This window comes from Petromyzon marinus, chromosome 59 (assembly GCF_048934315.1).
Source record: "Petromyzon marinus isolate PM22_M1 ecotype Great Lakes invasive population chromosome 59, UKy_Petmar_22M1.pri1.0, whole genome shotgun sequence".
Taxonomy (NCBI): Eukaryota; Metazoa; Chordata; class Hyperoartia; order Petromyzontiformes; family Petromyzontidae; genus Petromyzon; species Petromyzon marinus.
In genome coordinates, this window is record NC_133725.1 from 7,118,029 (window position 1) to 7,134,715 (window position 16,687).

The 16,687-nt window shown below is 56.2% G+C and overlaps 2 protein-coding genes across 2 annotated transcripts in view; both read left to right on the forward strand.

Annotated features, from left to right (window-relative positions):
- Nucleotides 1–13,648, forward strand: part of LOC142905810 (uncharacterized) — a gene marked incomplete at its 5' end in the record, with an annotated part of 48,497 nt that extends 34,849 nt beyond the window's left edge. The window contains 2 exons of the mRNA XM_076052948.1: nt 4,300–4,541; nt 8,165–13,648. Of these exons, the coding sequence (XP_075909063.1) occupies nt 4,300–4,541; nt 8,165–9,077 (1,155 nt within the window). The remainder of the gene's footprint in view (nt 1–4,299; nt 4,542–8,164) is intronic.
- LOC142905835 (uncharacterized) overlaps nt 1–16,687 on the forward strand; it is a 112,004-nt gene that overhangs the window by 87,675 nt on the left and 7,642 nt on the right. The window lies entirely within an intron of this gene.

Here is a 16,687-nt window from a genome sequence, read left to right on the forward strand (position 1 = left end):
TCGCTTACACTCACTCACACACACACACACTCAACAACAACCGCCATTCGCCACTAAGTGGCGGTGACGTCACCACGACTCCTGTGCCAGGACATGTGCACCTTGAGGCCACGTGAAGTGTCGAACGCCCGCTGGCAGGAGGTCACGGGGCAGACCCAGCAGGTGCCACGGGTCGACTGACTGAGACGACTGAGATGACTGGCTGATGCACCACCTGTACCCCCTACTGTGCCAACCTGCTGTGCTTTAGCCACCCGGCGCTCCGCTCGTTGTTGTGAGCGTCGCTCCTCCACCCTCCGTTGTTGTTGCTGGAGGGCGACTGACTCCAACTGCCCAGTAGCATCCTTCATGAGCCTCCTCCATAGAGGACGATCTTGACACCGCTGGTACCGGTCATCGGCAAGTCCACTCAGCTCCACGTCCTCCTGTACCACATCACTCCATCTCTTCTCTAGCCCGTGCCGTGCCCATTTTGCCCCCTCAATCCGGCCGAACAAAAGCTGTTTCGGCATGCGTTGGCTGGGCATGCGGGCTACATGACCCAGCCAACGCAGCCTTGCCTGCCGGAGGAGCTCACCAATGGGACTTTGTCCAGATCTTTCAAGGATTTGTGAGCTCACACAATCCAGACTGGTTAAACCCAGGATGGATCGTAGGCAGGCTAGCCTAAATGTTTCTAACCGGCGAAGATGTTGCATTAGGGGGGTCCACGTTTCACAAGCGTAGAGAAGGGAGGGAATGACCGTGGCTGAGAAGACCTGAAGCTTAGTGCGGAGCGACAGACCAGGTAGCTTCCACACAGCGTTACGCAACCGATGAAAAGATATTGCTGCTCGACTGATTCGGAGTGAGACCTCTGCTGTTAAACCGGAGCTGGTCATGAGCACACTGGCAAGGTATGGTAAACTCTCCACTCTCTCCACAACTGCCCCATCACCAATTGGGAGTTGTGGGGGTGGAGTGTCCGATGGTACAAAATACCCAGGCAGGTGCTTAGTTTTGGTGGGGCTGATGGTAAGGCCCCATCTCTTGGTGGCACACTCCAGTTTCAGCAGCAGCGTCTCCAACTCCTCCTCTGAATGAGCAGCTATTACCAAATCATCAGCATACATAACATGGTTGAGCAATAGGCAGCCATCCCTTGACTGCACCCAGGCATCGATCAGCCTCCCATTATATCTGTACCAAATGGAGATTTCCCCGGTACAGCTATTGAAGGCTTCACGAACTATGTGGTCAAAATAGATGTTTAATATTCTGGGAGCCAGAGAACATCCCTGTCGCACCCCAAGGTGTACAGGGAATGGCTCTGACTCCCGGCCACGTAGTTTTACCCGGGCCCGCTCGCCATCATGAAGGTCCTTCATGCAGAGGGTCAGGGACTCCGAAAGCACCAAGAACAACCCAGAGCCCAGGGCCTACTGATGGTATCATAGGCTTTGACCAGGCCAATAAAGCAGAGATATAGGTCTTGTTGGAATTCCCTACACCTCTGCTGTAGCAGATGGATAGAAAAAATGGCATCTCTGCAGGACCGCCCTTTCCTGAAACCGCATTGGGGCTCCAAGCAAGGCGATGTTGAATAATCCTTGCCAGGACCTTTCCCGGCACACTGAGGAGTGAGATGCCCCTGTAGTTGTTACAGTCTGTACGGCCCCCCTTGTTAAAGAGGGGGACCACCAGGGCATCCTTCCAATCCTGCGGAACCCGTCCAGTGGTCCAGACTGTTGTTATGATGTCATATAGGGCAGTCTGTGCACAAACGCCACCCTCCCTCAGCATTTCGCTTGGGAGATCATCTCTGCCCGCTGCCTTTCCTGGTCTCAGACTCCGGATCGCCTTCAGTACTTCCTCAACAGATGGCACCTCAGCCAGCCACTCACAGGGGGTGACTTCTAATATTTGAGGCACCGCAGCCTCAGCAGGGTCATCCTCACTTTGTGCCACGATGTTTTCCTGGCTGAGGGATTTTCCCTCCCCCAGTACCTCACAGAAATGCTCAGCAAATCTGCAAACCTGTTCCTGGGGGTCGGAGATTGGATCACCGTTTTTTTCCCCTAATGATGGTAATAGGTGTGGTGCTGCAGGTTACTGTTTTGATGGAGTTCAATAGAGATTTGTGATCGCGGGCCACTGAGGCAGACTCCATCTCCTCAGCAACCCGCAACCACCACCCATCCTTGCAGCGCCTCTCGGCTCTCCGAACCTCCGAGCGAAGGCTGCGGTAAGCCTCCTCATTCTCTGACGTGGGATTCTGTAGCTGATGACAGTGGGCCTGTCGCTTTTTCTCAATCATCCTGAACACCTCCTCTGTCAGCCAGGGTCTCTGGGGAGGTCTGGACCACGTACCCAAAGCAGCCATTGCAGCTGCATGAGTCACAGTCCTAAACCTTGCCCATATCCCCTCGACATCAGGGGGATTGGGGGACAATGCCAATCCCAGCCGCAAGCGATGATGAAATTCTCGCTTGCAACTTTCATCAGATAACTGAGACCAGGCCACTAAGGGTTTGAATGGGATCCTGGGTGTACACCCACCACCGGAGTGAAAGAATAGCAGGCGGATCTTACAGTTGACTAGTCGATAGTCAGAGGGCAGATCAGCTCCAAGGTAGGTCCTGGTGTCAAGGACATGGGCTCGCATCCGCTGGTCCGTCACTATGTAGTCCAGCAGATGTTCTTGCTTGGACCCGGCATGCATCCATGATGTTGTGTGGATGTGCCGATGCCGGAACAGCGTGTTGGTAATTACAAGCCCATGGGCTGCACAAAAATCTAGCAGCCTCCTACCGTTGTTATTGAGCTGATCTGGCCCATGCCCTCCAATCACTCCAGACCAGGTGCCAGTATCATGACCAACTCGGGCATTGAAGTCACCCAACATGATGACTCTATCCCGAGGGGCCACTTTAGCCAGCACCTGTGACAGGAGGTCATAGAAGGCATCTGACTCATCGGCTTTGCCTGCATCCCTCCACGGATGTTCATCTTCGGTGGGGGCATAAGTAACCACGACCACCATTCCTCGCCTCCGGTTGATGGGAAGGCGAGCCCAAAGTAGCCTGGGGCTTACAGCTTCCCACACCTCACCGCCACGCTCCCACGCCCCCTTCATTCTTTTGTTCAAAAGAAGAGCCACACCCTGTTGTTTGGCAGTCTGCTGCCCCGAGTAGAGGACTGTCCACCCCTCATGGTGGCAGGAGCCAGAGCCAGTCCACCGGATCTCCTGAATGCCACATAGATCCAGGCGAAACCGTTCCAGCTCCCGACAGAGGAGTGGCAGCCTCTCCTCTGCAGTGAGCGTTCGAACATTCCACGTGGCCACCCGTAGTGGTTTTTCGTTGTTTCTGGAGTAGCCCCGAGAGTAGATATTCAATCTCCGGAAAAACAACCCCCTACCTCCTCGCGGTGCCGGACGGGCAACTCGGTCGTGGACAGTGCTGTGGGGGGAGGTCCAATTTTGATTGGCTCCTCCCCTCATGGCGTCTGTGTCCACCACAGGGGCTAAACGGGGGCTCTGGACGGGTGCGAGGGGCTGGTAACCCCTCCACCTTCAATTAATTACCACTAAACCGCGAGTTAAGTATATAACAAAGATCAAAGATCCCCCATATAGCCTTAACAGACTGTAGGGGCAAGTGCTGTTAGCGAGCACCTATGAAGGCCGGAACGGTACACGAGGGGGTGGGTGGCCAGCACCACGCCCGACCGCCTTTGTCTCCCTAGTGGCAATGTTTACACACCTCACCAGGTACTCATTTGAGGCTGAGTCGACCTAGGGGAGGCCCGGGACCGGTTCAGATAATCGCCACCGGTGTTGGCCGTGAGCAGGAATCGAACCCGGGTCGCCAGGTTCATAGCGCAGCGCGCTAACTGCTACACTATCACTCCCCACCATATATATATAACACTCACACACACACTTACACACTCACACTTACACACTCAATCGCTCACTCACTCACCCCCCATCCCCTCCCCCCACTGTCTTCCATCCTCCCCCTCTCTCCTCCCCCCCTCTCTCCCCTCTCTCCCCCCCCCTCTCTCTTCCCTCTCTCCCCCCCCCTCTCCCCCCCTCTCTCCCCCCCTCTCTCCCCCCCTCTCTCCCCCCCCCTTCTCTCTCCCCCCTCCCCCCCTCTCTCCCCCTCTCTCCCCCCCCCCTCTCTCCCCCTCTCTCCCCCCTCTCTCCCCCCTCTCCCCCCCTCCCCCTCTCTCCCCCCTCTCTCCCCCCCCCCTCCCCCCTCCCCCCTCCCCCCTCCCCCTCCCCCCTCCCCCCCCCCCTCCCCCTCCCCCGTGTAGATAATTGGCCGGGTGAACGCCGACCCCGACTTCCTTCCCCGCAGCGCCGACTTTGGCCTCAACGTCCGCGCCTTCTGCGAGCGCCACGCGGGCGGGGGGGGCGGGGCCAGGGTGGGGGGGGGCGGGGGGGCGGGGGGAGGAGCCCCGCCCCCCCCCTCCCCACCCCACAGCCCCCCCCCACCCCCACCCACTGGGTTCTTCCCCCTGGCGGCGCTGTGCTGTGACCTGGAGCCAGAGAACCGGTGGGGGGAGAGGGGGGGGAGACACGGGGGGTGGGGGTGGGGGTGGGGAGACACGGGGGGTGGGGGTGGGGAGACACGGGGGGTGGGGAGACACGGGGGGTGGGGGTGGGGAGACACGGGGGGTGGGGGTGGGGAGACACGGGGGGTGGGGGTGGGGAGACACGGGGGGTGGGGAGACACGGGGGGTGGGGGTGGGGAGACACGGGGGGTGGGGGTGGGGAGACACGGGGGGTGGGGAGACACGGGGGGTGGGGGTGGGGAGACACGGGGGGTGGGGAGACACGGGGGGTGGGGGTGGGGGTGGGGAGACACGGGGGGTGGGGAGACACGGGGGGACACGGGGAGACAGAGAGAGACAGAGAGAGACACAGAGAGACACAGAGACAGAGAGAGACAGAGGTAGACACGGGGAGACACGGGGAGACACTGGGGGTGGGGAGACACGGGGAGACACGGGGGGTGGGGAGACACGGGGGGACACGGGGAGAGACTGGGAGAGACAGGAAGAGACTGAGGGAGACACTGGGAGACACGGGGGGACAGAGAGAGACAGAGGGAGACAGAGAGACAGAGGGAGACACGGGGAGACACTGGGAGACACGGGGAGACACTGGGAGACACGGGGAGACACTGGGAGACACGGGGAGACACTGGGAGACACGGGGAGACACTGGGAGACACGGGGAGACACTGGGAGACACGGGGAGACACTGGGAGACACGGGGAGACACTGTTAGACACGGGGAGACACTGGGAGACACGGGGAGACACTGGGAGACACGGGGAGACACTGGGAGACACGGGGAGACACTGGGAGACACGGGGAGACATTGGGAGACACGGGGAGACACTGGGAGACACGGGGAGACACTGGGAGACACGGGGAGACACTGGGAGACACGGGGAGACACTGGGAGACACGGGGAGACACTGGGAGACACGGGGAGACACTGGGAGACACGGGGAGACACTGGGAGACACGGGGAGACACTGGGAGACACGGGGAGACACTGGGAGACACGGGGAGACACTGGGAGACACTGGGAGACATGGGGAGACACTGGGAGACACGGGGAGACACTGGGAGACACTGGGAGACACGGGGAGACACGGGGAGACACTGGGAGACACGGGGAGACACTGGGAGACAGAGAGAGACACGGGGAGACACTGGGAGACACGGGGAGACACTGGGAGACACGGGGAGACACTGGGAGACACGGGGAGACACTGGGAGACACGGGGAGACACTAGGAGACACGGGGAGACACTGGGAGACACTGGGAGACACGGGGAGACACTGGGAGACACGGGGAGACACTGGGAGACACTGGGAGACACGGGGAGACACTGGGAGACAGAGAGAGACACTGGGAGACACGGGGAGACACTGGGAGACACTGGGAGACACAGGGAGACACTGGGAGACAGAGAGAGACACTGGGAGACACTGGGAGACACTGGGAGACACGGGGAGACACTGGGAGACACGGGGAGACACTGGGAGACACTGGGAGACACTGGGAGACACGGGGAGACACTGGGAGACACGGGGAGACACTGGGAGACACGGGGAGACACTGGGAGACACGGGGAGACACTGGGAGACACTGGGAGACACGGGGAGACACTGGGAGACAGAGAGAGACACTGGGAGACACGGGGAGACACGGGAGACACTGGGAGACAGAGAGAGAGACACTGGGAGACACGGGGAGACACTGGGAGACACTGGGAGACACAGGGAGACACTGGGAGACAGAGAGAGACACTGGGAGACACGGGGAGACACTGGGAGACACGGGAGACACGGCGAGACACGGGGAGACACTGGGAGACACTGGGAGACACTGGGAGACAGAGAGAGACACTGGGAGACACTGGGAGACACAGGGAGACACTGGGAGACAGAGAGAGACACTGGGAGACACTGGGAGACACTGGGAGACACTGTTAGACACGGGGGAGACACTGGGAGACACGGGGAGACACTGGGAGACACTGGGAGACACTGGGAGACACGGGGAGACACTGGGAGACACGGGGAGACACTGGGAGACACGGGGAGACATTGGGAGACACGGGGAGACACTGGGAGACACGGGGAGACACTGGGAGACACGGGGAGACACTGGGAGACACGGGGAGACACTGGGAGACACGGGGAGACACTGGGAGACACGGGGAGACACTGGGAGACACGGGGAGACACTGGGAGACACGGGGAGACACTGGGAGACACGGGGAGACACTGGGAGACACTGGGAGACATGGGGAGACACTGGGAGACACGGGGAGACACTGGGAGACACTGGGAGACACGGGGAGACACTGGGAGACACGGGGAGACACTGGGAGACAGAGAGAGACACGGGGAGACACTGGGAGACACGGGGAGACACTGGGAGACACGGGGAGACACTGGGAGACACGGGGAGACACTGGGAGACACGGGGAGACACTAGGAGACACGGGGAGACACTGGGAGACACTGGGAGACACGGGGAGACACTGGGAGACACGGGGAGACACTGGGGAGACACTGGGAGACACTGGGAGACACGGGGAGACACTGGGAGACAGAGAGAGACACTGGGAGACACGGGGAGACACTGGGAGACACTGGGAGACACAGGGAGACACTGGGAGACAGAGAGAGACACTGGGAGACACTGGGAGACACTGGGAGACACGGGGAGACACTGGGAGACACTGGGAGACACTGGGAGACACTGGGAGACACGGGGAGACACTGGGAGACACGGGGAGACACTGGGAGACACGGGGAGACACTGGGAGACACGGGGAGACACTGGGAGACACTGGGAGACACGGGGAGACACTGGGAGACAGAGAGAGACACTGGGAGACACGGGGAGACACGGGAGACACTGGGAGACAGAGAGAGAGACACTGGGAGACACGGGGAGACACTGGGAGACACTGGGAGACACAGGGAGACACTGGGAGACAGAGAGAGACACTGGGAGACACGGGGAGACACTGGGAGACACGGGGAGACACGGCGAGACACGGGGAGACACTGGGAGACACTGGGAGACACTGGGAGACAGAGAGAGACACTGGGAGACACTGGGAGACACAGGGAGACACTGGGAGACAGAGAGAGACACTGGGAGACACTGGGAGACACTGGGAGACACGGGGAGACACTGGGAGACACGGGGAGACACGGGGAGACACGGGGAGACACTGGGAGACACTGGGAGACAGAGAGAGAGACACTGGGAGACACGGGGAGACACTGGGAGACAGGGGGGGAGAGAGAGACAGAGACAGGGAGAGACAGAGAGAGAGAGAGACAGAGAGAGACACGGGGAGACAGAGAAAGACAGAGAGAGACAGAGGGAGACAGAGGGAGACAGAGGGAGACAGAGGGAGACAAGGAGACGTTGAGAGACACTGGGAGACACGGGGGGTGGGGAGACACTGGGAGAGAGACAGAGAGACAGAGACGAGGGAGACAGAGAGACGGGGTCACGGTTACGAATCACACGACCTCACCCCTTACCCCCTAACCCCCACCCCCTATCCCCCACACCCCCTATCCCCCACACCCCCTAACCCCCACCCCCACATAACCCCGGCGTCCGTCGTTTCAGGCCGCCCTTCTCCCGCATGGAGGAGTGGCTGAGCGGGCTGCTCCTGCACCTCGACGTTGGCTTCCCGCCTCCTCGAGAGCTCCTCCAGCTGCAGCGGCGCTTCCACCTCGCCTACCCCCCGCTCATCAGCCACGCAACCACCGCAACCACCGCAACCACCGCAACCACCGCAACCACCGCAACCGCGGCAACTGCCCCCACAACCGCCACAACCGAGGCGGCAACGGTCGTGGCAAACAGCGGCACCGGCAGCGGCATCAGCGGCACCGGCAGCGGCATCAGCGGCATCAGCGGCAGCAGGAGGAGGAATCGGAGTCGAAGTCGGCGCCGTGAACAGCAGAATCAGCAGCAGCAGCAGCAGCAGCAGAATCAGCAGCAGCAGCATCAGCGTCAGCAACAGCAGCATCAGGATAGCACAATGACAGCAGCATCGGCGGCATCATCAGCATCATCAGCAGCAGCGGCAGCATCATCGGCATCATCAGCATCATCAGCAGCATCATCAGCAGCAGCGGCAGCAGCGGCAGCATGGAGCAGCAACGGAAGTGACTACAACGCAATCCGTGGTGATGGTGGTGGTGGTGGTGATGGTGGTGGTGGTGATGGTGGTGGTGGTGATGGTGGTGGTGATGGTGTTGGTAGTGGTGATGGTGTTGGTAGTGGCTGTGGGGTTCGATCAGGTGGTGGTGATGTCGGTAGCGGTGATCTTGGTGATGGATGCCGTGGTGGTGATGGTCGTGATGGTGGTAGTGGCGGTGATGGTGGTTGTCGTGATGCTGATGGCACTGCTCCTGATGATGATGACAAAGAGGAGAGAGAGGATGATGACGATGATGATGATGATGAGGAGGCGTTTGTCTCAGCTGACGAAGGGCCCGGCCCGGAACATTGGAGCTGCGAATCCTACGGCTGATTGTGAGACACTCGCTCAGTCAGTCACCCACTCAGTCACCCACTCAGTCGCTCAGTCAGTCACTCAGTCGCTCAGTCAGTCACCCACTCAGTCACCCACTCAGTCACCTACTCAGTCGCTCAGTCACCCACTCAGTCACCCACTCAGTCGCTCAGTCAGTCGCTCAGTCACCCACTCAGTCACCCACTCAGTCGCTCAGTCACCCACTCAGTCGCCCACTCAGTCGCTCAGTCAGTCGCTCAGTCAGTCACCCACTCAGTCGCTCACTCAGTCGCTCAGTCAGTCGCCCACTCAGTCGCTCAGTCACCCACTCAGTCGCCCACTCAGTCGCTCAGTCAGTTGCTCAGTCGGTCGCTTACTCAGTCGCTTACTCAGTCGCTCAGTCGCCCACTCGGTCGCTCAGTCAGTCGCTCAGTCAGTCGCTCAGTCAGTCGCTCAGTCAGTCGCTCAGTCAGTCGCTCAGTCAGTCACCCACTCAGTCGCTCAGTCAGTCGCCCACTCAGTCGCTCAGTCGCCCACTCGGTCGCTCAGTCAGTCGCTCAGTCAGTCGCTCAGTCGCTCACTCAGTTGCTCACTCACCCAGTCGCTCATTAAGCTGTGAGGTCATTCGGCTGTGAGGTCATTCGGCTGTGAGGTCATTCGTTTGTGAGGTCATTCGACTGTGGTCATTCAGCTGTGAGGTCATTCGGCTGTGACGTCATTCGGCTGTGAGGTCATTTGTGAGGTCATTTGGCTGTGAGGTCATTCGGCTGGTCACTTGTTAGGTCATTCAGCTGTGAGGTCATTCAGCTGCGAGGTCATTCGGCTGCGAGGTCATTCGGCTGCGAGGTCATTCGGCTGTGAGGTCATTCGGCTGGTCACTTGTTAGGTCATTCAGCTGTGAGGTGATTCGGCTGTGAGGTCATTCGTTTGTGAGGTCATTCGGCTATGATGTCATTCGGCTGGTCACTTGTTAGGTCACTCGGCTGTGAGGTCATTCGGCTGTGAGGTCATTCGGCTGTGAGGTCATTCGTTTGTGAGGTCATTTGGCTGGTCACTTGTTAGGTCATTCAGCTATGAGGTCATTCAGCTGTGAGGTCATTCGGCTGTGACGTCATTCGGCTGTGAGGTCATTTGTGAGGTCATTTCGCTGTGAGGTCATTCGGCTGGTCACTTGTTAGGTCATTCAGCTGTGAGGTCATTCAGCTGCGAGGTCATTCGGCTGCGAGGTCATTCGGCTGCGAGGTCATTCGGCTGTGAGGTCATTCGGCTGGTCACTTGTTAGGTCATTCAGCTGTGAGGTGATTCGGCTGTGAGGTCATTCGTTTGTGAGGTCATTCGGCTATGATGTCATTCGGCTGGTCACTTGTTAGGTCATTCGGCTGTGAGGTCATTCGGCTGTGAGGTCATTCGTTTGTGAGGTCATTTGGCTGGTCACTTGTTAGGTCATTCAGCTATGAGGTCATTCAGCTGTGAGGTCATTCAGCTGTGAGGTCATTCACTCATCCCTATTCTCTACCTAACCTTTAACCCAAACCCCGACCCTAAGGCCAAACCCATAACTGTAACGTACAAACCTATTGATAATCCCACATCATAAAGCCCCAAACCACTAAATCCCAAAGCTAAACCATGAATTGATACCTAACCCTAAACCCTACATTCATACCTAACCCTAAACCCTGCCCACTAAACCCTAAACCCTGCCCACTAAACCCTAAACCCTGACGAATAAAACCTAAACCCTGACCACTAAACCCTGACAACTAAACCTTAAACCCTGACCACTAAACCCTAAACCCTGACAACTAAACCCTCAACCCTGACCACTAAACCCTAAACCCTGACCACTAAAACATAAACCCTGGCCACTAAACCCTCAACCCTGACCACTAAACCTAAACCCTGCCCACTAAACCTAAACCCTGACCACTAAACCCTAAACCCTGACCACTAAACCCTAAACCCTGATCACTAAACCCTAAACCCTGACCACTAAACCTAAACCCTGCTCACTAAACCCTAAACCCTGACCACTAAACCCTAAACCCTGACTACTAAACCCTAAACCCTGACCACTAAACCCTAAACCCTGGCCACTAAAACCCTCAACCCTGACCACTAAACCCTAATCCCTGCCCACTAAACCCTGACCACTAAACCCTGCCCACTAAACCCTAATCCCTGCCCACTAAACCCTAAACCCCTGCCCACTAAACCCTAAACCCTGCCCACTAAACCCTGACCAATAAACCCTAAACCCTGCCCACTAAACCCTAAACCCTGACCACTAAACCCTAAACCCTGACCACTAAACCCTAAACCCTGACCACTAAACCCTAAACCCTGCCCACTAAACCCTAAACCCTGCCCACTAAACCCTAAACCCTGACCAATAAAACCTAAACCCTGACCACTAAACCCTAAACCCTGACAACTAAACCTTAAACCCTGACCGCTAAACCCTAAACCCTGACAACTAAACCCTCAACCCTGACCACTAAACCCTAAACCCTGACCACTAAAACATAAACCCTGGCCACTAAACCCTCAACCCTGACCACTAAGCCTAAACCCTGCCCACTAAACCTAAACCCTGACCACTAAACCCTGACCACTAAACCCTAAACCCTGATCACTAAACCCTGACCACTAAACTCTCAACCCTGACCACTAAACCTAAACCCTGCTCACTAAACCCTAAACCCTGACCACAACCCTAAACCCTGACCACTAAACCCTAAACCCTGACCACTAAACCCCTAAACCCTGCCCACTAAACCCTGACCACTAAACCCTAAACCCTGACCACAAAACCCTAAACCCTGATCACTTAACCCTAAACCCTGACCAATAAAACCTAAACCCTGCTCACTAAACTTTAAACCCTGCCCACTAAACCTTAAACCCTGACCACTAAACCCTAAACCCTGACCACTAAACCCTAAACCCTGCCCACTAAACCTTAAACCCTGACCACTAAACCCTAAACCCTGACCACTAAACCCTAAACCCTGACAACTAAACCCTGACCACTAAAACAAACCCTGGCCACTAAACCCTCAACCCTGACCACTAAACCCTAATCCCTGCCCACTAAACCCTGACCACTAAACCCTAAACCCTGCCCACTAAACCCTAAACCCTGACCACTAAACCCTAAACCCTGACCACTAAACCCTCAACCCTGGCCACTAAACCCTCAACCCTGACCACTAAACCCTAAACCCTGCCCACTAAACCCTAAACCCTGACCACTAAACCCTGACCACTAAACCCTAAACCCTGACCACTAAACCCTAAACCCTGGCCACAACCCTCAACCCTGACCACTAAACCCTAAACCCTGACCACTAAACCCTAACCCTGACCACTAAACCCTCAACCCTGGCCACTAAACCCTCAACCCTGACCACTAAACCCTCAACCCTGGCCACTAAACCCTCAACCCTGACCACTAAACCCTAAACCCTGCTCACTAAACCTAAACCCTGCTCACTAAACCCTGACCACTAAACCCTGACCACTAAACCCTGCCCACTAAACCCTGCCCACTAAACCCTAAACCCTGCCTACTAAACCCTGACCACTAAACCCTAAACCCTGACCACTAAACTCTAAACCCTGCTCACTAAACCCTGCCCACTAAACCCTAAACCCTGACCACTAAACCCTGCCCACTAAACCCTAAACCCTGACCACTAAACCCTGCCCACTAACCCCTACAGTGATGCCCAACCCTAAACCCCGGGTCTATCTTAACCCCATTCAAGCCTCAGCCGAACACTTAGCCAAGCTGCTGCTGCTGCTGCTGTTGTTGTTAGAGACGAGGAGTTCGATTGGCACCACCAGCACCACGGTCGACTCGGCCTCAGCTGAGTCTCTGGAATAGCGGTGTCGTGTGTAGTCAAAGCATTGCCCACTACGGGAGAGACAAAGGCGGCCGGGAGTCGGCCGTGGTTGTCATAGGTGCTGCTACTCGCTAACAGCACTTGCCCCGACAGCCCGTTTCAAGGCTACACGGGGGATCTTTGTCTGTGTACATAGTTCTGTGTATATGTTTGTCAATTCTGGCTGATGGCCATAGCGTCACCATCATCATCACAATCATCACAATCATCATCACCATCATCATCACCATCATCACTACCACCATCATCATCATCACTACCACCATCATCATCACTATCACCATCATCACTACCACCATCATCACTACCACCATCATCACTACCACCATCATCATCGCTATCATCATCACCATCATCACTACCACCATCATCACTACCACCATCATCATCACTACCACCATCATCATCACTACCACCATCATCATCACAATGATCATCACTGCAATCATCACTATCATCAGCATCATCATCACCATCACCACTATCATCAGCATCACCACCTCATCACTACCACCATCATCACTACCACCATCATCACTACTACCATCATCATCATCACTACCACCATCATCATCACTACCACCATCACCATCATCATGGGGCAGCTGCGGCACGTGGTGTGTGTAGCCCATTTCGCGTCTCGCCTCTAGGTCGACTTGACCTTAAAAAAACCCGCAAATATCTTGTTGAGTTGAGTGGGTGGGTGGTGGGTGAGTGGGTGAGTGGGTGGGTGAATAGGTGAATGGGTGAGTGAGTGGGTGAGTGAGTGGGTGAATGGGTGAGTGAGTGAGTGGGTGAATGAGTGAGTGGGTGAGTGTGTGAGTGAGTGGGTGTGTGAGTGAGTGGGTGGGTGAGTGGGTGGGTGAGTGAGTGGGTGAGTGAGTGAGTGGATGGTTGGGTGGGTGGTTGGGTGGGTGAGAGGGTGGGTGAGAGGGTGGGTGAGAGGGTGGGTGAGAGGGTATAGAGAGAGAGGGAGACACAGAGACAGAGAGAGATGGAGGCACAGAGACACACAGAGACACAGAGACACAGACACACACAGAGACACAGACACACAAAGACACACAGAGACACAGAGACACGGAGACACAGACAAAGAGACAGAGAGAGATGGAGACAGACACACTGAGACAGACACAGAGACACACAGAGACACAGACACACACACAGAGACACACAGAGACACACAGAGACACACAGACACACAGAGACACACAGAGACACACATACACAGACACACACAGACACACAGAGACACACAGACACACACTCAGACACAGAGACACACAGACACACACACAGACACACACACACAGACACATACACAGACACACACAGACACACACACACACAGACACACACACACAGACACACACACACAGACACACACACACAGACACACACTCACACACAGACACACACTCACAGACACACATACACACACAGACACACACAGACACACACACACACAGACACATCCAGACACACACACACAGACACACACTCACAGACACACACAGACACACAGACACACACAGACACACACACACAGACACAGACACACAGACACACACACAGACACACACACACACAGACAGACACACACCTATCAACAACCCATCATCAGTGCCCTTCCTCATTACAGACCGATTCAGACGGTGTTGGTCTCTCTGTGACCCCTTCATAAATCCCACAAAGTCACCCCACAAAGTCACTCCCACAAAGTCACCCCACAAAGTCACCCCACAAAGTCACTCCTACAAAGTCACCCCCACAAAGTCACCCCCACAAAGTCACCCCACAAAGTCACCCCCACAAGATAAGAATCCTTAAAGTCACCCCACAAAGTCACCCCCACAAAGTCACCCCACAAAGTCACCCCCACAAAGTCACCCCCACAAAGTCACCCCCACAAAGTCACCCCCACAAAGTCACCCCACAAAGTCACCCCACAAAGTCACCCCCACAAAGTCACCCCACAAAGTCACCCCACAAAGTCACCCCCACAAAGTCACCCCCACAAAGTCACCCCACAAAGTCACCCCCACAAGAAAAGAATCCTTAAAGTCACCCCACAAAGTCACCCCCACAAAGTCACCCCACAAAGTCACCCCCACAAGATAAGAATCCTTAAAGTCACCCCACAAAGTCACCCCACACAGTCACCCCCACAAGATAAGAATCCTTAAAGTCACCCCCACAAAAGTCACCCCACAAAGTCACCCCACAAAGGCACCCCCACAAGATAAGAATCCTTAAAGTCACCCCACAAAGTCACCCCCACAAAGTCACCCCCACAAGATAAGAATCCTTAAAGTCACCCCACAAAGTCACCCCCACAAAGTCACCCCCACAAGATAAGAATCCTTAAAGTCACCCCACAAAGTCACCCCCACAAAGTCACCCCACAAAGTCACCCCCACAAGATAAGAATCCTTAAAGTCACCCCACAAAGTCACCCCACAAAGTCACCCCCACAAAGTCACCCCACAAAGTCACCCCCACAAAGTCACCCCCACAAAGTCACCCCACAAAGTCACCCCACAAAATCACCCCCACAAAGTCACCCCACAAAGTCACCCCCACAAAATCACCCCACAAAGTCACCCCCACAAGATAAGAATCCTTAAAGTCACCCCACAAAGTCACCCCACAAAGTCACCCCACAAAATCACCCCACAAAGTCACCCCCACAATGTCACCCCACAAAGTCACCCCACAAAGTCACCCCACAAAGTCACCCCCACAAGATAAGAATCCTTAAAGTCACCCCACAAAGTCACCCCCACAAAGTCACCCCACAAGATAAGAATCCTTAAAGTCACCCCACAAAGTCACCCCCACAAAGTCACCCCCACAAAGTCACCCCCACAAGATAAGAATCCACAAATTGTTCGCATTGGGACGGCTTGTCACGCCGTGTGGTCCTGGACACTCATGAAATGGCCATAAATGACGTCACGCACCTGGGGGTGTGTGGGGGTCAGACATGCGTGACGATGAGTGACGTGGGTGGGGGGGGGGGTTTGAGAGACGTGACGTCACATCAAAATTCCCAGCTCTCAATGACAATCTAGGATTGTTCTAGCAACACTCCTACGGCCTCGTCGGCGCCACGTCAAGCACGTGCTACAGCATCGACGATGGTTTCAAGCTGATGCGAAGCCCGCTTGATATTCTATGTGGAAATATGTCGGGGTGGGGTGGGGGTGGGGCAGAGCTTTGTGACGTCATATTTGAGGTGGTGGGGGGTGGGGGAGGTCTGACTCTTTGTGACGTCATTTGAGGTGGGGGGGTGGGAGGTCTGACTCTTTGTGACGTCATATTTGAGGGGGGGTGGGAGGTCTGACTTTGTGATGTCATATTTGAGGTGGGGGTGGGAAGTCTGACTCTTTGTGACGTCATACTTGAGGTGGGGGGGTGGGATGTCTGACTCTTTGTGACGCCATATTTGAGGGGGTGGGAGGTTTGACTCTTTGTGACGTCATATTTGAGGTGGGGTGGGAAGTCTGACTCTTTGTGACGTCATACTTGAGGTGGGGGGGTGGGAGGTTTGACTCTTTGTGACGTCATACTTGAGGTGGGGGGGTGGGATGTCTGCCTCTTTGTGACGCCATATTTGAGGTGGGGTGGGAGGTTTGACTCTTTGTGACGTCATACTTGAGGTGGGGGGGTGGGAGGTCTGACTCTTTGTGACGTCATATTTGAGGTGGTGGGGGG